At 37.5% G+C, this 20,557-nt stretch overlaps 1 protein-coding gene across 1 annotated transcript; it reads right to left on the bottom strand.

The window, feature by feature from the left end:
• Positions 1-4,038: 4,038 nt before the first annotated feature.
• On the bottom strand, positions 4,039-20,015 carry LOC148076429 (inositol 1,4,5-triphosphate receptor associated 1-like). The gene is made up of 21 exons (XM_087793700.1): positions 19,853-20,015; positions 17,834-18,040; positions 16,693-16,793; positions 16,555-16,616; positions 16,152-16,325; positions 15,151-15,228; positions 15,039-15,076; positions 14,342-14,398; positions 12,493-12,933; positions 12,346-12,424; positions 11,511-11,631; positions 11,411-11,441; positions 9,672-9,812; positions 9,411-9,542; positions 8,337-8,490; positions 7,762-7,808; positions 7,507-7,692; positions 5,225-5,286; positions 4,774-4,872; positions 4,583-4,711; positions 4,039-4,522 (listed from the first exon to the last, which is right to left on the bottom strand). Exons 2-21 carry the CDS (start codon positions 17,903-17,905, stop codon positions 4,360-4,362), a joined length of 2,367 nt encoding a protein of 788 aa, XP_087649826.1. The 5' UTR covers positions 17,906-18,040; positions 19,853-20,015; the 3' UTR covers positions 4,039-4,359.
• Positions 20,016-20,557: the final 542 nt, after the last annotated feature.

The raw sequence follows: 20,557 nt of genomic DNA, 5'->3' as shown, positions 1-20,557 counted from the left end.
CATGTCATGTGATCCAATGTTTATTATACAGGTACAATACATACATTACACAAGAAGTTTTTTATGGGATTTTGTACTTTGTTTTGTCGTATAATGAGTCTTGTAATTTTGACGACACGACTCTTAAAATAATGAGAATTTTTTTGAGCACTGAGTGACTGAAGCACATTATATATTATTTTATTTATTTGATCATACGACCAAAAACATCGACTTATCATGTCAAAGAGCAAATAAAATCACAAAATGGCTGAGTCAGCAGAATGAAAAAAGTTAGCAAGAGAAAGAGAGAATCTACATTTCTGGTCTTTTACTGGTTTTCTAGTGTAATTTAAAGGTTGTTAAATGGAGTTTATACCCAGATTATTGACCGTCTTTGGCTCCAGGTAAACATTACAGAGTAGGTAAGCGGCTCTGCAAGTTTGTTTTTTTCCTGGAATGTAGCAATAAAAATGAACTCATGGTCAATGATATCGTGCAACAACTGGAGAAGCGTCACAAAACAAACAGCTGTTTCACTGTATGTTCCTCATGTTGCTACTGTTTGTTTCACTATGAAACAGTTTTTTAAATGTACTCCGGATTCACGACTTCAGGTCCAAACCCGTGCGTTAAGTCCGGCAAGACTTCCTCAGAAACACTTTCAAACAAACCCTGATGACAGATTGTGACGACGGAGCGAGACAAAGTCTGTTTTTCTTTTTGTTTCCTCACCATCAGGAGGTCAGATGATGAGCATTATTGCAGTAAATAGTTTCCTGTCGACGAGTCGTTGAAGGATTGAATGTATTTTGGAACCAATAACGAAATCATGGCAGAACAAAATATTCTGCCAAGTGTTGCTACATCAAGCCAGTTTTTCTGGTTCTATCTCTTCTTCTATCTCCATTTATTTCTCTCTTTCTTTTTGCTATTGAACTACAGAGATTTTGACTTGACATGGTACAAAAAAAATAACCAGGTCATGTCTGGGGTTCCTTTCTGAACCATTGGGCCACTTTTTATTGATATATAAAAAATAAATAAAAAGATTCATGATTCATGTCCAACAAAAATAAGGGAATTTTTTCATCTGTTTAGCATGAAGCTAATGTTTTCAATAAATAGGGAATTCTAATAATTGACCATTACTTTAAACCATAAAAAATGTGTATTGGAAAGAACCTGACGATACGATACGTATCACGATACAGAGGCAACAATACGATATATTGCAATACTGTAATAACAAGGAAGTATTTGTAGTATTGTCGAGTACTTGACTCAGGTGTTGCAGAATTTACAGACCACATGACTTTTGACGAAGTCGTAACTGCTTTCATTTGTTTTGAAACCAAAATATGTCCAAACATTAGCTTTAAAAGCAGCTGGAGTCGACTGTATCCTCTCGTCCTCAGTCATCGCAGAGAGGATTTTTTCTGTACCTGCAGCTGCAGAGAAAGTAATGACTGATGCCATCTAGCGGCCGGGAGTTTAATTGCAACACAAAAATGACCAAATACCATAAATATTTAGTGTTAATTTAATAATTGTTTCCAATATATTTGATGTATTGATAAATTAAACCATGTGTTTTTGTCCCAGAAGGCAGTGAATCGGTTGAGGTAGAGTTTAGAAGACATGTTGACACATTTGTTGTTTCAATTAAAAGCATAGATAGATAGATAGATAGATAGATAGATAGATAGATAGATAGATAGATAGATAGATAGATAGATAGATAGATAGATAGATAGATAGATAGATAGATAGATAGATAGATAGATAGATAGATAGATAGATAGATAGATAGATAGATAGATAGATAGATAGAGAGAGAGAGAGAGAGAGAGAGAGAGAGAGAGAGAGAGAGATAGATAGATAGATAGATAGATAGATAGATAGATAGATAGATAGATAGATAGATAGATAGATAGATAGATAGATAGATAGATAGATAGATAGATAGATAGATAGATAGATAGATAGATAGATAGATAGATAGATAGATAGATAGATAGATAGATAGATAGATAGATAGATAGATAGATAGATAGATTTCTAAAGATTTCTTTCTTGGAAAAAGTCGTCACAAACACAGTCATATTAAAGTCCCTCTGGAGGCTCTTCCTGTGCGGAACCTTGAGCTGGCGAGCGCCTGAAGGTCCAAATGTGCGGCGGCACCTGAGCAGGAAACATCAGGGACGAGGCCTCGCTCGCACACGCGCTGAACAATAGAGGAATCGGAGATGAGTTGATGAGTCGGCTTTTCTGCCGCCACATCTGAGAGGTCGGGTCACGAATTGACGCACATGTACAGTCGACGACGTGTGTCCTGCTCGCCTGCGAGTGTTGTTTATGAGGATTGACTTCAGGCGTCCGTCTGATGGACTTCACCAGCGTGATGGACGTCACTGGCTTGTTAACCAAGTTTGAAAGCAGATATATTTATTTTGCACAGGCCATCCGCCTAAATCTAAAGCTATTTTAAGTAGGGGTGTGAGAATATACATAGTGTTTCTTCATTTTTGTGTCGCAATTTAACTTCTGGCCGCTTGATTGCAGTAGTCACTGTCACCTCCGATACTAGAGTAGCCATGAAATCCCTTGAGATCCCAGCGATGACTGAGGACGAGAGGATACAGTCAATTTATATTTTTTATTTATATTTATATATACATATATTTATTTTCATCATGGTTATTTCATGGTTTATATTTTAATCAATTGTATAACATCAAATGTATTTTTTTTTAAATAAATTAAATTAACACTCAAATATTTATGGCTTTTGGTCATTTTTGTGTTGCATCAGTCATTGCTTTATCTGCAGCAACAAGTACAAAAAAATCCTCTCTGCGATGACTGAGGATGAGAGGATGCAGTCGATTCCAACACATTTTAAAGCTGATGTTTGGACATATTTCGGTTTCAAAACAAATGAAAGCAGTTACTACTTCATCAAGAGTCATGTGGTCTGTAAATTCTGCAACACGTGTCAAGTACTCGACAATACTATAAATATATGCTTGTTACTACAGGATCACAATATATCGTATTTTTGCCCCTGAAACGTGATATGATATACAAACCCTAATTTTAAGACATATGAAAACACTATTTTTCTCTTGTTTTTTAAATTGACACAAAATAAAAGGTAATAAAATCAATGCCATGGAACACAAAAAGTAATTTGACTTGAGCAAAAACAACTCTACGTACAAGTTCAACATGCATTTGTATCAACTGGCTTTTATTAAAAGGTCTGAATACGAGGACTTGCTGTCCCTAAAACTCACCAGTATTTTCCCGGAATCCCTCTTTGTACCGTGTGTTGCTACGACAAGCTAACAGCCACATAAAAAAAGCACTTTGTTCGTGCAGAAAACTCTCAAGTTTTAAAGAACGCTCCTGGAGTTATACGAGGAGTTCAAGGACACTATGTACCTCTGCCTACGCTGCACTAATATAGTTGCTCTCAGTTCAATAAAAACGAATGATGTATGTGGAGAGTCAGTTCGATCTGTTGCTACAATATTTAGAAGAAGGGAATGCGATCCATGTGGAATGAAAAAGTCTTGGCTTCAAAGTTCAAATTTGGGTCTTTTTGTTCCATCTAAAAATAGAACCTTTAACCCAGAGGCGTTCAAACCTTTTTTTTTTCAAGGAGGACCACATTTGACGAGTCAGTTAGAAGTTCCAACAAAACAACAAGTAGAAACAAAATGGCCGCACATCTGACCTGGTGAAGCGATAGATTGTGGCGTCAAGACTATCAGTATTTTTGTTGCAGTTTTATATCTTCTACAAGGGTCTCGCGGACAGTTTTATGTCCTTTAAAAACGATCTATTTAGAAATTCAAACACGAATCAAATACAGAAAATAAACATTGATGACCAAATAAATAGATAAATTAACACAAATTTGTATCGTGCTATCCACCATTTTGATCTGCCGCTAACATTAGACCCCCGGAGCACATTGACCTTCTTGCTTGAGACAGCGAGAAGCAAATAAGTGACAGATTTCTTTGGAAAAAAAAGGCTGATATCTATCGATATTTTTGGGAACATTTATTTAAGGTGAAGTGCAAAAAGAAAACAAAAAGTACAAATAAGTCGATACAAAGTGCTGACAAAGAAGTCCAATCAGTGATCTGCAGAGTTATTGCACGTAACATCCTATTTTAAAAAAAACGACGTATCTTCTTTATAAATAGACAAACATTTGTGTACAAAAGATAATATCCAGAGAACCTGTTGCGTTCTCCTGCTAGCGAGTACCAAAGCTAAGCTAACAAATAAATACAGTGTTGTTGGTCCCTAAACACACACGAGTGTTTCAACCACAGATCTGGTTCTAAAGTGCTGCTGCGTGTTCTACGTGTCCTCGTGTCTGTTGTAGTAGTCGCTGAAGAAGGTGAGGACGCTGATGACCAGACACATCATCAGCAGGACCGTCAGGATGAACCAGAGCAGGCGTCTGCTCCACGAGATCTTCGGGCAGATGCGACCCAGGACCGCCAAGACTTCCTCCATCCTCCTGCGGGGACGACGATGGTCAGATACGACCGGCGTCGGGTCGGACGAATCCTTTCCTCACCTGTTGATGATGACCTTCTTCCCGCTCTCTTCGTCTTTGATCTTCAGCTCCATCAGCCTCTCCAAGGCCTCGTCGTCCCTCAGCTTCTCCTCCTGGACGGTTTTGCTCTGCTTCAGTCCCTCTTGTAATCTAAAGGTTCATCACAGGAGTTGAGAGCCGCACTAAGGCGCGAGGAAACGAGAAGGACTCACCCTCGGTTGTAGGCCTCCTCCTCCACCTTCGCCTTGATCTCCGCTCTGATCTCCTCCATGTTGACGGGCGGACTCTCCTTCTCCTTCTCACTCTTCCCGCTGTTTCAAACACAACTTCTTCAACCTCATGGTGTGACATTTGTCATCAGAGTTTTTTTTTTCAAATCTGTGTCAGCGAGCAGAATCTGGGCCGGGATTAGAGTCTAAGGTCTGGACTTTGTCAGACAAATGTTTGCAGTAGGACTCGGCTCCGCCAGGTTTGATTGAGCTGCGACTGCGACACATCCTGGAAGTCGAACAAATAAAAAACCTTAGCTGTCCCTCAGCAGCGGCAAAAAACCTTTCTGATAAGAAACCATCGGAGGAGCCATTGTTTCGCGGGAGAATGCCGTGACCTTGAGGAGGCTTTCTTTTCTCACACAACAATATTGTCGGTGCGTGAAAAACATACCACTCCTTCACTGTCGGCGTCGACTCCGAAGAATAGTTTCCTTTCGTGTCGCTGGCTTCGCTCTGAGGAGGAAAAACAATCAAACAGTCGTTTGAATTTAAGAACACATGGAAATACGTGTAAATAAGTTCACAAAAAACTCATTAATAATGAATATACAATTATATCAGTGAAGACTATCTACTCGTGGAACATCTGAGAAAAGACTTGACAAAGACATGAGAAAAGACTTGAGAAAGACATGAGAAAAGACATGAGAAAAGACATGAGAAAAGACATGAGAAAAGACATGAGAATAGACTTGAGAAATACATGAGAAAAGACATGAGAAAAGACATGAGAAAATACTTGACAAAGACATGAGAAAAGACATGAGAAATGACTTGATAAAGACATGAGAAAAGACATGAGAAAAGACATGAGAAAAGACTTGAGAAAGACATGAGAAAAGACATGAGAAAAGACTTGACAAAGACATGAGAAAAGACATGAGAAATGACTTGACAAAGACATGAGAAAAGACATGAGAAAAGACTTGACAAAGACATGAGAAAAGACATGAGAAAAGACTTGACAAAGACATGAGCAAAGACATGAGAAAAGACATGAGAAAAGACATGAGAAATGACTTGACAAAGACATGAGAAAAGACATGAGAAATGACTTGACAAAGACATGAGAAAAGACATGAGAAAATACTTGACAAAGACATGAGAAAAGACATGAGAAAAGACATAAGAAATGACTTGATAAAGACATGAGCAAAGACATGAGAAAAGACATGAGAAAATACTTGACAAAGACATGAGAAAATACATGAGAAATGACTTGACAAAGACATGAGCAAAGACATGAGAAAAGACATGAGAAAAGACATGAGAAAATACTTGACAAAGACATGAGAAAAGACATGAGAAAAGACATGAGAAATGACTTGACAAAGACATGAGAAAAGACATGAGAAAAGACATGAGAAAGGACTTGAGAAAGTCATGAGAAAGACATAAGAAAAAGACTTGTGATGATACATTTAAGAGATTTAAGTCTTTCCTATTTATTTATTTATTTCTCCCAGGTGATGCTTATTATAGGGTTTTTGAATTTATGTTACATATTAATCGAGTATTATACTGTGTTGATTTTAAATATATGTTTTTATTTAGCTGCTTTAGAAATGGATTCAGTTTAAAAACAGAAATACACAAATACAAATACTACAGTTTGCGTATCATGCCGACTGCTGGATCTAAAAAACTTTAACACAAAACAGAACTAAGTGCGAGGCACTGAAGAACACACCCACTTTACTTTTGGTGCCGACAAATCGGTGAACTCCCATGAAGCCTCACTGCTCTATTTAGTGGCCCGTGATGATGATTGGTCACTGCAATACTGTCTTTAAATGAAATGGATCGACAGCTATGATTGGTGGCTGGGCGGCAAAGCATTATGGGAACTGTTAAGGTCGGTGTTACAGATACGGATGTCGTCACCTTCTGAAACCCCCCTAGAGTACCACTGGACTTAACTTAGCTTTTCTTTCACGAGTAAGTCAAAGGCATAAACACAAACGTCAGTCGTCCAACCCTGGATTACCTCAAACTGACCTAAGAACAGTTCCTAAAGACTTGAGATCTGTAGTTTCATCAGAAAACTTCTCTTCTGCTTTACGTGGATACATGCGAGTACGTTCACCTTTGAGCAACATGTGCACAAAATATCCCTGTTTCAACTCATGTATTTTATTATATTTATAATTCCTTTTTAGTTTTTTTCATTTAAATAATTCTATTTTATGTTATTCATCTAATCCTATTTTATTTTATTCATATAATTAATTGTTTATTCTATTTTATTTCATTTTATTATATTGTTTTTTATTTCATTCATCTCATTTAAATTATTGTAACGTATTCCATTAATCAAATTCCACTTTATTTCATATTTCTCATTTTAATGTATTTTATTATATTTCTTCTTTTTTTTTATCTGATTTTATTTCATTAATATTATATTATATTATTCTTTTTTATTTCTTTAATTTCACTGTATTGTACTTTATGAATCCATTTATATTTTATGGTATTTTATTCCAGTCATCTTATTTCATTTCATTGTACTTTATTTTATTTAATTGTGTTTCCACAACACTAGAAAATAAAATCCTGTTTTGTTTTTCTTTCGCAATAAATAGTTTCCGATTCAGAGCCTTGAGCCTAAAGCAACAACAAAAATGCTGCCTCATCATTAAAGAAGGTTGATTGATAAACAGGAAGTCCTACCAGGACAGGAAGTGCGTTGCCGGGGGCAGCAGGACCAGAGTGAGGACTCAGAGTCAGATTTGGACCAGGGCAGGGACAGGGGTTCGGAGCAGAGCCGGGAGCAGCAGTCGGGGGAGACTGACCCGGGATGTTGAGCAGGTTAAACTTGGGCACCACGGCGACGCTCACTCGTCGTCTGGGAAGAGCCTGCGGCGAAGAAAGAAGATATTTATTGAGCGAACAGACGTGTGACGTGACGCGACTGTAGAACCTCACCTTCCCCATGGTGAGAGACATGGACCGTGAAGACCGAGATCCATCGTCTGACGGAGGAAACACAAGTCACACGTTATGTAATCGTTGGCTTGGATTTCAGAGTTCCTAATACTTGTATTTACGACTGCGATCATCTCATAAACAACACCGTGTGTGTGTGTGTGTGTGTGTGTGTGTGTGGGAGTGTGTGTGTGTGTGTAGGTTTGTGTAAAGTTGAAGATCCTAACATGACCTGCTGCCGATGAAAAACAATGTTGACCTCATGTGTTTGTGTGAGGCTTGAGCAAGTCTTTATTTACAGCTCGACGTAATCTTATCTTTACGCTTGAATTATCTGTCCTTCCACTTTAGGAACAAGCTTTGCCGGTGCTTCCTTGAAAACATCCCATAATATCCATTGCAGTATATAAGGAGAAAAACCTTGTTTCTAATCAAATTAATTTACCATCTGCAGACAAAATAAGCCTCTTTCCGACCTCTTGACCTGCACTACTTTTGAGTTCAATAAAAAAGAAGAAGGGATGGAGGCACTGGTGTCTGTGAGAGAGTTGCTCGGCTCCTGGTCCTGGTCTCACCTCCGGACTCCGCCGACCCTCCATAGCAGCGGTTGGAGTTCTGGTTGGCCAACTTCTTGAACTCCAACAGCTCGGCGTGGTCCTTCTCGTACGTCCTCTTGAGATTGTCCACGTATTGCATCATGACCTCCGTGGCCTTGTTCATGCGCTTCTCCTTCACGAGAGAATAGAAAACAGTCCTGTTAATACACTTTATTTATTCATGTTATTGGTTTGTTTGTTGGTAAACAGCGATAAAAAGTTGGGAATTGATTTCCTGGACTAGGATTTAACGTATCGTTTCTAGTTCCCCCCTAGTGTCAGAACAGTGTAACTTCAATGTCGAGAAACCTCTTGTGAACATCTGCTATTGAGCCAAAATTTGTTTATAAATCAAGATAAAGACTCTTGATGTGTGAGTTTTTCACGTCATCTTCTCATAGTAAAGTTTAAAAAAAGTTTTAAATGTAAAAATTAACTGCTGTTGCTATAAAGTTCAACTAATGTGTTGATGTCAGCGTGTCTTAAATAGATGACTCTATTTCTATTGTATGTTTCAGTATGTGTCTGTTTGTACAAAACTCTCAAATTCTCTTAAATTCAAACATTTAATTAGAAAATGATCTTAAGCCCCGCCCACTAAAAACACTTTTCTGGAGACAAAACTTGTTAAGCATAACCACACCCACTCTACTTTGATTGGTCAAGCATCAGGGTTTGTCACCAAGTGTTATCAATTCTGGAAGTCTCAACCTCCAAGGGATTCGTTGTATAAACAAAGCAGGGAGTGATTACAGCTGGATGGAGAAGGAGTGAAGCCATGATTACGTCATAATGGGCTCTCGTAACCTCTTGTTCGTCGAGATTTTAGACTGCAGAGAACTTTTAAAACTTCAAAACATGAGGGACTTACTGCATCTTGGAGAGGGAAGACTTCCAAATTTGAAACTTCTGAACCCTCAAAACTCTTGAATCATAGAAGTCGTTTTTCTGACGCCATTGTAAATGAACTCCTTGGCAGAGGTATGCCCCGCCTCAGCGCATTATAGTATTCATCATGTCTGAGTTGTGTCTTTGACGGCCGAGTTACCGTACCTGTCGCACGGCTCCCACCAACTCGGCTCGACTGGACAGTCTGGTGGCCAGTCGACGCAGCACCGACAGAGTCTCCACCAGGCGCTGGTACGACTCTCTCTGCTCCAGGTTCTGCCACTGCGGCGAAGTGATCTGCAACAAACATCACGACCTCATGACGCTGTGGATGTTTGGACGGGAATCGACGTCCCTCGTGAGACTGGAGCCAGTTTCCTGCGAACGCTAATGATGATGAGGGTTTGTTGTTTTTCAGACACCGACCTTGAGCATGTTCTTGAATTCCTCGAGTTCCTTCTCCGTGTCTTCCTCCGTCAGGTTCCTCTCCCTCTCGGCCTGTTTCAGCCGAGTCTCCAGCGTGTAGTTGTCGTTACGAAACGCCAGCGACAGCTGCACGAAAGCGTTCTGCGGAGAGGAAGCTTCTGCAACATCACCCTCTGGACACCGAATAAACTCATCCAGACACTTTAAAATCATCCCTCGCTGATTCCAACATTTGACCTTCTGCTGTTTTTATGACCCGAGTCGGTGCCAGAGAGGAAGAGTACGACCTCTGACTGTTCTGCTGGAGGAACATCCCAGTGGGAGAAGCGAGACTGTACCGACGGCCAGACAACGTCACCGTGTTTGTATTATCTCCACAGGAAATTACCCCGACAGCTCTTTGGCTTCGACCTCAACCATTTCCCGGTCAACAGAAGATCCGCCGAATCCAGGCACTCTATATTCTTAACCGTGTAACAAAGAGGATTATAATAAATGACACGATTCTGTGTTCAAATGAGAGCACTTGGAAAAACGAGAGCTCATTAAGAATCCACTGGAGGATGTTGATCTTACAAGCTTCTTAAAAATGGCTCATTGATTTACTTTGAATGAGCTTGTGAGGAGAACGTTGAAATAAATGTTGTTTAACTGAAACAAGGCGTTTAACATAAGTTAATGCTTTAAATCAATGAACCACGAGGCATTTGTTACTGGGTCGCACTGAAAGAAAAAATATTTATATAATTATGTTTTATGCTTTTAATAATAACTGTCCTAAAGGTGTTTGTTTTCAGAGGATATGGAGAAAAAACATTTTCTTAGAAGTAACATTAGCCTGTGATTCTTGACGCTTATTTCAGGAGACATTACTCAAAAAATAAACCTACTGAAAATGAGTGAAACACAAACTATATATGATTTATTCTAACTGTTTTAATCTGAATATAATTCAGACATTAAACTGGTTTGTGGTGCAAAAAAATGATCATTTCTTACTAAGGGATCCAATACATTCTCCTACATATGAGATATCGGATGTTTATTTACTTCTATTAAATCTATATTTAGCCAGGAATAGATGTAAAAACTATTCAATGTTCTTTTTAAGGAGCAAAAATAAACAAAAACGACATTGACCTGCATTATATTTGACATTTGTTTACTGGCCTCAAAATATTTAAAAACATAAATAGTATAAACATACTGTATAAACATATACACGTCTTCCTCTTCTGTTAATGTATTAGTCTTATAAACATACTTTTTGGAACAAAATATTGATACATTTTCCTCAAATCAATTTTTTTTTCCTTTTCAGTCAAATAAAAGAGCAGAGTGTTTTTGACCTTTAATATTTTTCACAAATAAATTCAGTAGAAAATAACCAATTGCTTTGGGACAATTCATTTTTTTTCAACAGCTTTTTATCACAAAATCGCTATACAAATAAGAATTACTTACTTATTTACAATCATTAGAGATCATTAAAATGCTGAGTAGTCACTGATTCTCAACACTAGCCCTGCATTAAATGCTACATTTGAATAGTTGGTTTGATTGACGATGGTTGATTCATTGTAGCAAGACTTGATAGTTGAAAGTATATCAGCTCAGAATTGATACTGTATTCAGCTTAATAAGTTACTCACTTAGTTTTCTTGCTCTAAAATGTCAAGGTGACTTTCAACCTCGAGCTACAATAACCGATGACGACGTAAAAAAAACATGGTACAAACCTCAACTTCTTTTTCTGTGAGTGGTGGAGCACTGGAATAAAAAAAAAAGAAAAGTAAGCTTTTCAAATAAGATGATCAACATGGACTTTAACAAACGAACCATCCAGGAAAACCTTTGTGAAGTTTCAGTTTCCTCAGCATCACGTCTGAAATGTTCGGCATCGCGTCTGCCTTTTCCTTTCGCTCGTCACTGCCGGAGGAGTTTGGAACGACAGCAGATCCTGCAAAGATTTTCTTTAATGAATATCAATTGTGGATAATGTTTTTTTTTTAGTAGTGATGTGCTGGTGAAGCTTCATGAGACAGTGTCATGGTATATACAGGTCAGTAGGTGGCGCTACCAGTTTAAAAATGATGCGATGTTTCATTAGAACAGTTGTTCAAAACAAAGGAAAATAGTGCAGAGACCGCCATCTAGTGGACTCTGAAAATAATGACACTGCTTCATGAAGCTTCGTCAGACCATCACTAGTTTTCAGAATCAAATTATTGAGTTATACTGGAAGTTCGGCATCCATTATATTGTTTAACTATCTTAAACACTCTATAGGTCATAAACATGAACATTAACCCTTTTTTAATATTGACTCAACCATGGATTGAGTTTGACACATTTACACTGTTTAAATCAACATTAAACACTAGATAGGTGCCATTCTTTGTATTTCTCACTGCTTAATGTATAATTTATTCAACAAAAACCTTCACAAATAATTTGGCCAGATCTTTCTCAGTTTGTAAAAATCATGCGATCTGCTGTCAGATCCCCAAAACAACATTTAGAAGCGTTTAAGTGGAAGGTACTCTGGGAATAAAACAAACCCAGATGATCTTCATCGTTTTCTGGCTGAGACTGATTTTCCCAGATATACAGGAAGTGAACACCCACAGTGACATTTTGTCCAAAACACAACAAAGCAAACATGGAAAGTAACCTTTTTCCTGTTCTGCGGCTTCGCTCAGGTCCGGTAACTTGGAGCTGGTGATGCACTGGTTACGTATCAACTTGTTTTCCTGCACACAGATGCAACAAAAAAAAAAGTATTTCCTGTGTCAAACAAACGCTGATGATGAAGTGATACCTCTCGCAGTTTGGTCAGTTTCTGTACAGCGCCCGCTGGAACAGGGTGGTCCTTGAGGCCGGAGGGTTTGAAAACGGCGTCCCTGGGGTCCTCGGCTGTGGGAGGGAAAGTCGGGGCTCCACTTCTGGGGCTTAAACCTCCCACTGAATCCCAGGAAACGGCTCTCATCAGCGGAGGAAAGGCCCCGATGGTCTTGATCTCGGCTGTACAAGGGGCCTGCTGGGTGGGGGGTCGCGGCACTGGCTTTGCGACCCCCGTGGCAGGAGATTGGTTGGGATATCGACCCGGACAAGATCCCTCGTCTGTTTTGCTGCCCGCTGGTGGACTTTTGGGAGCGGTGGGATCACAAATGTCCTTTTGCACAGCGTATCTGGGCTTAAGAGTCCCAGAGGAAACTTTCCTCTTCTCAGGAAGTTTCCAGTCCACCAACAGTCTGCTGGTCTGGAGAGAAACCATGCGTCAGTCGTGCCAATATTACCTTAAAATAAACATTTATTTCATAACAATATTCACATCAATTACATGGAAATATAAACACACTTGTAGTTCAAATATATCTCAACAAATATAAACAAATTACGAATTAACATTTTTTTGTCACAGAAGAATCTTACAAAAGTCCATAAATGTAAAATAAAACATTTAAAGATGGCTGAAGAGTTCAACGAAATAATAAACGACTGATGGGAAAGTGATGAGACAAAGTATGTTTATCATATCAGCCTACCTCACATAATGTTATCCTCTCACTGATTGTGTTTTTGTAAGGAAACAGCATGGGAGTACACAAGTCTGTCGGTAACTTCGTGCCAACTTTAAATCTTTAAGGGGCCCAGATCGTGGTCCTGAACAGCAGTCAATCAAGTGTGCGTTTGCTGGAAGCCTTTGGATTAAGATTATTAACGGCTTGTGAAACTGCGACAACAGCCAACTAACAGCTCTGTACTTCAATAAGCATTCAGACAGACATGTAAACTCTGTGTTGGTCTACTTGCATACAAGTAAAACATGTGACTTTAAACAACATCAGATGTATTTTCTTTGTTTAAGTAAAAGCATTCAGTATTATTCTTAACCTTGTAATGACAAAAACCATAAAATTAAGCATTTAATCCTTAAATGTAATAGAGTCGAATTATTTAATAAAAAGAATAGATTTGTGTCAAATAATTGTAGATTTATAGGTAATTATTTTATCGCATAGGTCATGCAGGTCAAACTCAATCACACAAGAAGCCAAGAACATGTATGTTTATCTAACAGGACGAAGGTGATTCTGATATTGTCTTTTCATTATTAAAGGCTCAATTAATGTTAAATACTACCAAACAAATGATCTGTCTCTTATCTTATCTTAAACACTGACATCTTTATGAACAATAATCTACTCTGATTTCGAGCCAACCATCCGACGGGCTTCATAAAATCAGTTTGACAAATGACATAGATCATGTTAAAAAGTGAACCCCTTATAGCCTTAAAGACAATCAGAGGTTTTTGGGATCAAGTTTGAATGTTTGTTCACAGTCTTATGATGAGATAATGACACTCTTACATAACCTCTTGGGAAACCAATTTCATGGAACTTTCATGAGCTAGAATCTACTCCAGACATCAGATGAACGATGGAAAGTAAATAAGTAATATTTGTAGAAGGCTTTTCTGGACCAGGGTCATAAAGCGCTTAAATATTCAAAACAATACTCCATAAGATATATGCTTAAAAGGTCAGTGTGTCAGAGAATCAAGGAAAGACGTCTTCAATAGTTTGACAGCATGAACAAAGGCGTCGCATGAATAGATTAATAGCTGTTTGGATGAAATGAAGCAAGGAAATCATTCCTCTGACCTCCATGTCCTGCGTCCCTGCACTGGGCAGCTCCCTCACTGTAGGAAAATCCAGATACTGCAACATAGCAGAACATACATGTGTTCAGAGAAGATAAAGACTGTACTTTATGTTCCCAAGTAGAAGTTGTGTTGATGCTTGAGGCAACACTTCCTTACATAAGTCCAGTCTGTTAGCATGTTAGGTCGTAAAGTTCATGTTCTATATAGTGAGTAAGTTTTATCTGGAATGCAGCAGATCTTTTCACGAGGAAACTACAATCTGTTCCCTAAAGAAAAAGTCTTCAACCCCCCAGTCTACGGAACAGTACTGGTCTGTGAGGCATTTGTTACCGGGCTGCACAGAAAGAAAAAAAAATTATATTAGCTCTGTTTTATTGTTATTACTCCTTGAAAGGTGTTTTATTTTTCTAAAGTCTGTGACTCATGACACTTAAATCACTTCTTTCAGTCAAACATACTCAACAATAAACCTATAAACTAGTGAAAATAAGTGAAACACAGACTCTTTATAGTTTATTTGTACTGTTTTTATCTAAAGGTCGGTCCATAAATATAATTTCCAGGCCTAAAGTGTGAAATAAAAGTCAACAAGCTGAGATAAAACCAACAGTTAAGGACAAAATGAAAGGATAGAAATAAACTAGAAGCTTATTCATTCAAATAAATCTAAGAAGTTTATCACTGAATCCTGGTACCTTTGGGCTGAAACACGGCCCCTCGGAAGATCCTGAACCTGTGAAGACATGACACGACATGAGGTCACGAGGACAGAAGCAACATTACAGAAGAAGATGATGGAGCATCTACCGGTCTGAGGAGGCAGCATCGACATCAGGTTGCCGCGGGGCGAGTGTGGGGAAGATGGAGTTAGAGGTGGAGACATCCCTTGGAAGAAAACACAAAAATGAAAAACACATAAATGATTCACTTGGTTATGTTTGTATAATTCATCAATAATCTAGAATAAAGTGTTTAAATAAAATAAATAATGTCAAATACAAGTGAATCCAACTTTTCTGCTTTTCTATCCAATTTCCATTGTTGTTGTTTTATGTTTTAATATTGTTTGAACATGTTTAAATGTTATTTCAATGTGTTTTAATACTGATTAAATGTGTTTTAGTGTTATTTAAATGTTTTTAATATTTTTTTGATGTTTTTAAGTGTTATTTAAATTATATTGAATATTGTTTCAATGTGTTTTAGTATTATTTTAATGTATTTATTATTGTTTGAATGTGTTTAAATGATATTTAAATTATTTTGAATATTGTTTGAATATTTTTAAATGTTATTTTAATGCGTGTTAATATTATTTCAAACAACAGTCAAATGTTATTGTAATGTGTTTTAATGTTGTTTAAATGTCTTTTAATGTTATTTTAATGTGTTTTAAAGTTGTTTAATTGTGTTTGAATATTGTTTGAATGTGTTTAAATTTTATTTCAATACATTTCAATATTCATTTAATATTATTTTATTGTGTTTTAATGTCGTTTCAATGTGTTTATATATTGTTCAATGTTGTTGTTGTTGTTGTTTTTACAGTTTTTAAATGTGAAAACAGTGAGTGTCCAGAAAGTCTCCTTTCAATAAAAAGTATTATTATTATTACAGTTCAAACTATTGTGAGTGATATTGCTTTCATTGCCAAACATGTTTAATCGTACATGGTTGGATCATTTATTTATTCAAGTGCCTGATGACAAATTACAGCTAAAATAGATCAATCAGAGCAGTGTGAAATGTGTGTTTTTTCACTGATATTTTAAAACATTTTCTGGGTCACCTTCACTCAGGTCACTCACCTGGTGGGACGTCGCTAAGACTGCTGGTGGATCGTCGGCCGCGTCGCGTGAGGAAGCGATCACTGACCCTCTTGGCTTGTTCCAGCAGTTCCAGGTTCTTCCGACGATCTTCCTCGGAGAGCTGCGGCTCATTGAGTTGATCCTTCACCAGGTCGATCACTGTACCTGAGCTGTCTGAGGAAGACAACAACGAGTTCTTTTTTAACCATTTCTGATGATTTCATTTTCTATCACAGGCTGTAAAAACTCTAAAGGAAACTTGAACTTGTTTCTAAATCATTTGAGACAAGTTAAAAAATAGTATCTTAATTCTGGCATCACAATTAATTCCCAAATCTGACCAGAAAGTGTGTAAAAAAATGTATTAATATTTCTATTAAAAAATTCCATTCTGTATCCATACCTATCGTGGTGATGGGACTCCCAGAGGAACTCCTCTGCACACGAGATCTGGGACTGAGTGGCCTAAAGGATACAATAATCAAAGTCATAAAACCAGCGTTGTTTTTCTTATATTATATATACAGCAAATGTTCAATACGTGTTCTGTTGATGTCCATCCTGGTGAAGGATCGTGGCCTGTTGTGGGAAGATGATGGTCGGAGCCGTCATGACCACGGCTCGGCTTTCACAGGGGGCCGGCTGAAAGTGTCAGACATCAAGCTTTTAGCTCATGACGTTGACCTATGAAGTCGTTGAAGCTCATTCGTGACCTTCATGTGATCTTTACTCTCTAATCCAAAGCAACACATAAATAAATGTAATGTTTTCCCCAAATGGAAACATTTCTGAAAGTTTTAATTGTGATGCCGCTCCTTTGATTGTCTTCTAATCTGTTGTTAAATTAACTCAAACATTTAAATTTATTTAACAAAAAAAAATTAAGGCAGAAATAGGTCGAAATTCAGATGCATGGCTTCTACGAGTTACTGTTGGCAATAACTACAGTGGCCCTGAAGGCCAAAACCAGAGAACCCAGTTTTATAAAATGCAGAAATTAATAAAATCTCTGAAGTACAATTGTCACAAAATGTGTTTATCGTTAATTCAACAGACTTTGTAGAAACATTATGACACCAGTCTGAGCCAGTGTGGCTCAGTAGACAATACAATGCTCTATTAATTAGATCAGGATTATAAAACTCAAACACACAAGAAGCCAAAATCCTTTAGTCGTACAAATCACAGGTAAAAAAAAGAAAATCTACCCAACTGTGTTTAACAATAAGTATGATTCTGATTCCGATATTATTTTGTATTCTTGGCGGTTCAATATAAATTAATAATCTGTGTGTTTGTCCAAGAAAATTATTTTCCTTCAACATCATTTTACTGCTATTTGAAGTCTGTGAAATTAAGCCCTTGGCAGAGGTATGTGCTGCCTCGATGCATTTATATTTCAGATATTTTTTTTACAGTCCTGCATTAAAAAGGTTAAGTGATAGTGAACCTTCAACATTGACCTCAAGGTTAGTTCTAAAAGTAGTAAATGAACGTTCATGTGGATAAGGTGATCTGTTAAGGTGCCAATGTTTAAGATAAGATCAAGAGCAGACCTCAAGAATCATAGACTTCAAATAAGAGTAGAACTAAAGTTGAGTAGAATCAATTCATCCTCCCTGTTTGTACAGTTTTAACGTCTGCACTACAACGTTCTGGATCAAACTGGAATCTTCTCTTACTGTGCTTGGAGAACTTGACGAACTGTCCAACTCTTCTGGAGAATCCTCTTCTTCTTCGGGCAGCGAGGGCATGGCAGGGACGAGCGAGGGCCGGGAACGGGTCTGTGGGAATATGAAGTGACTCTCGGCAGCAGCGGAACGATCTGTTTCTTTTGAGGTGTAGTCGAGTAGAGAGCCGACAAGCAAAGGTCGTTTGTATTCCTGCACCTGCAACAACACGGCATTCAGTTAATCCACCCAAGATCAGTCAGTTACATATATGACATTATGCGTCTGCGTCAAACTCAACTCTGGCCGCCAAGTCTTTTAATGTGGCTTGTTGGCTCTTCATCAAAGTACATTAATGTTCATGTTAAAATGAGTGATTTCTGAAGTTTCCAGTGTTTAAAACAAGATAAGATAAGGAACAGAAATGGATCAAACTGACGACTAACACGTAGATTGAAGACAATTTCTCAATCAGATTATACTTTCCACTATTCAGCTGTTAAAAGATTTTTACCACCTGTGTGATTGAGTTTTAAACCTTGCTTTAAGCAAACCAATTCAACAAAAGTAGTATTTAGGTGAAATATTTTGGATTTCCAGACACATTCAATGACATAAATATTATGAAAGAAACATATATTTATCCAACAGAAGATGTTTTTGATGTGCTTAGTTTATCTACAATTTGATGTTTCAATTGTTCCAAAATTAAATGCTTCTTCAAACATGTAAAATCAAAACAATGTTAATTTGTTTAGCTTGAAATATATAACTAAACAGAAAGAGAGATTTAACAGCTAAACAACAACATGATATACGATCATAGACTAAAGTAACTTCTCTTTAAAACCTAAAGCTACATTTATTTAATCTGTGTACGTCCTCCTCGTACAGTGCTTCATCAAATCATCTTTTCTTTTATGTGAATAAAAGCCTGTTTGATCAAATCCACCGTGTACTCCCTCGGTTTGATCTCAGACATTAACATATTACACAATCACGATGCTAATTATCAGCCTGACTTCTTTCTGGAAAGAGAAATCTTCACCATCCCAGCGTTTTATTTTGATGCATCTTTCTTTTAAAAAAAAACTCTGAGCGTAAACAAGACGACTTCCTTTCATCGGTCTTGGACGTAAATGTTTACATATCTCTCTTGTAAACAGTTTATAATGAAACATATTTGTTTCTCAATAGAGTGAAATAAGAAAAACACTTAACAGTCAGTAGAAATATGTTTTGTAAATAGTAAAACAAACAACTAAAAATACCATATTTTTTAAAAATGATTTTCAAATGCTAGTTCCTCTATAATTGTTAACCACTCAGATTGCGAATTAAACCATTTAAACTTTGTGATAATAAGATTTATGGCAGCTTTCATAGAGGAATAAAATAAATGGTTAATTGTTGTTCTCTATAATAAAACATTACACTATTATTATTATAGTTTTTATTTCTATTTTTTGATTTTAATGTCCAATTTTACATTTCAAAGTGTTGTTGATCACTCATCAAAAGTTTAAAAAAAGACTATTCAAGTCAACAAAATGGGTAAGAAAAGTAAAAAGGCTCTTATGAAAGACGTAACTCCTGCAAAACTGTGCAGTAGATAAACTCTGTACCGTAATAAATCACAAGATATTTATAACCAGTTACAGAAAAGCAACCATAAACAGCCATAATCAAAACTTAAATTGGTTGCTATCAGGGACATTATTTTCCACACAATGACTCGAGGACCAGTGTTCCCTCTCTTTCCTGCTCTTCATCAGTTACATAAGCTCTTGCCAGAGATGTTTAAATGTTGGTTCTTTGAGGAACAACGGAAAAGAGGCAGAAGATGAAGTTTGAGCAGCAGAGAATTGAAACGATAACAAGTAAAAGCAGAAAAAAATAACATTAAAACACATAAGAAAACACAATAGACCAGCTTCCTGACACACACTAGATTATGTAAACGCAACACGGCAGCAAAACAAACTCAACAACAGCACGCAGCCGATCACATGACCCAGGTTGGGATGTTACCTGAGCTCACCGCCGCAGTGCTGTGGAGACCAGCTTCTCCTCAGTCAATCCTGTTGCTCCAACTTTTCCCGACACTGACTCTCTCAGCCTTTTCCTTTGAAATCTCTTCTCTCCTCTGGGCTTCTCTTTCCTTCTCCCATCCCCTCTGTTCCCTGTCTTTTTTTTTCAGCAGCTGCCTCTCTTTCACTCCTGGGAGCTTTGACCATTTAAGGAGAAGGGCTCTGAATGCCTCTTTGGATTGAGTGTGTGTGTGTGTGTGTGTGTGTGTGTGTGTACATGTTCTTCAACTCCACTGATCCACTTTCATGTAAAATAACACATTGATTTCATCTCATTTTAATCTCTGCCTCCAATAGTGTAAGTTTGTTTTGGATATAAACATGCACATAAAAATACATTTTTCAAGTTAAAAATGAAACGTTTGATTCATGATTTTCCATGAAGAACTTCTTCAACCACGTTTGCTGAACACAGCGATCACATTGTGGGTGTACACGCAGCTGACATCCACCACAGATCACGGTTTCATTCGAGCCGGTTCAAGGTAGTTCTTGTGCAGAAAATGTGCGTGAATAATTCACTCTTGCATAAGTGGTCGAGTTTGTACAACGAATGGACGAAGTTTTGAATGTTTCTAGCAGAAGAAGGCGAGTTTAAAGTCAGTAGACCTTATATGATGATGTTTACAATTTAAGCTATTTAACC

The sequence above is a fragment of the Callionymus lyra genome, chromosome 6, assembly GCF_982586985.1.
Source record: "Callionymus lyra chromosome 6, fCalLyr1.hap1.1, whole genome shotgun sequence".
Lineage (NCBI taxonomy): Eukaryota > Metazoa > Chordata > Actinopteri > Syngnathiformes > Callionymidae > Callionymus > Callionymus lyra.
The sequence above is the reverse complement of the archived record's forward strand: the minus strand, read 5'-3'. Positions and strand labels throughout refer to the sequence as shown.

Coding starts and splice junctions, on each gene's coding strand:
- LOC148076429 (XM_087793700.1), bottom strand. CDS start 17,905: ATGCCCTCGCTGCCCGAAGAAGAAGAGGATTCTCCAGAAGAGTTGGAC. Junction 16,617..16,692: donor GATGGACATCAACAGAACAC/GTATTGAACATT, acceptor TGTATCCTTTAG/GCCACTCAGTCCCAGATCTC. Junction 15,077..15,150: donor GATGCTGCCTCCTCAGACCG/GTAGATGCTCCA, acceptor ATGTCTTCACAG/GTTCAGGATCTTCCGAGGGG.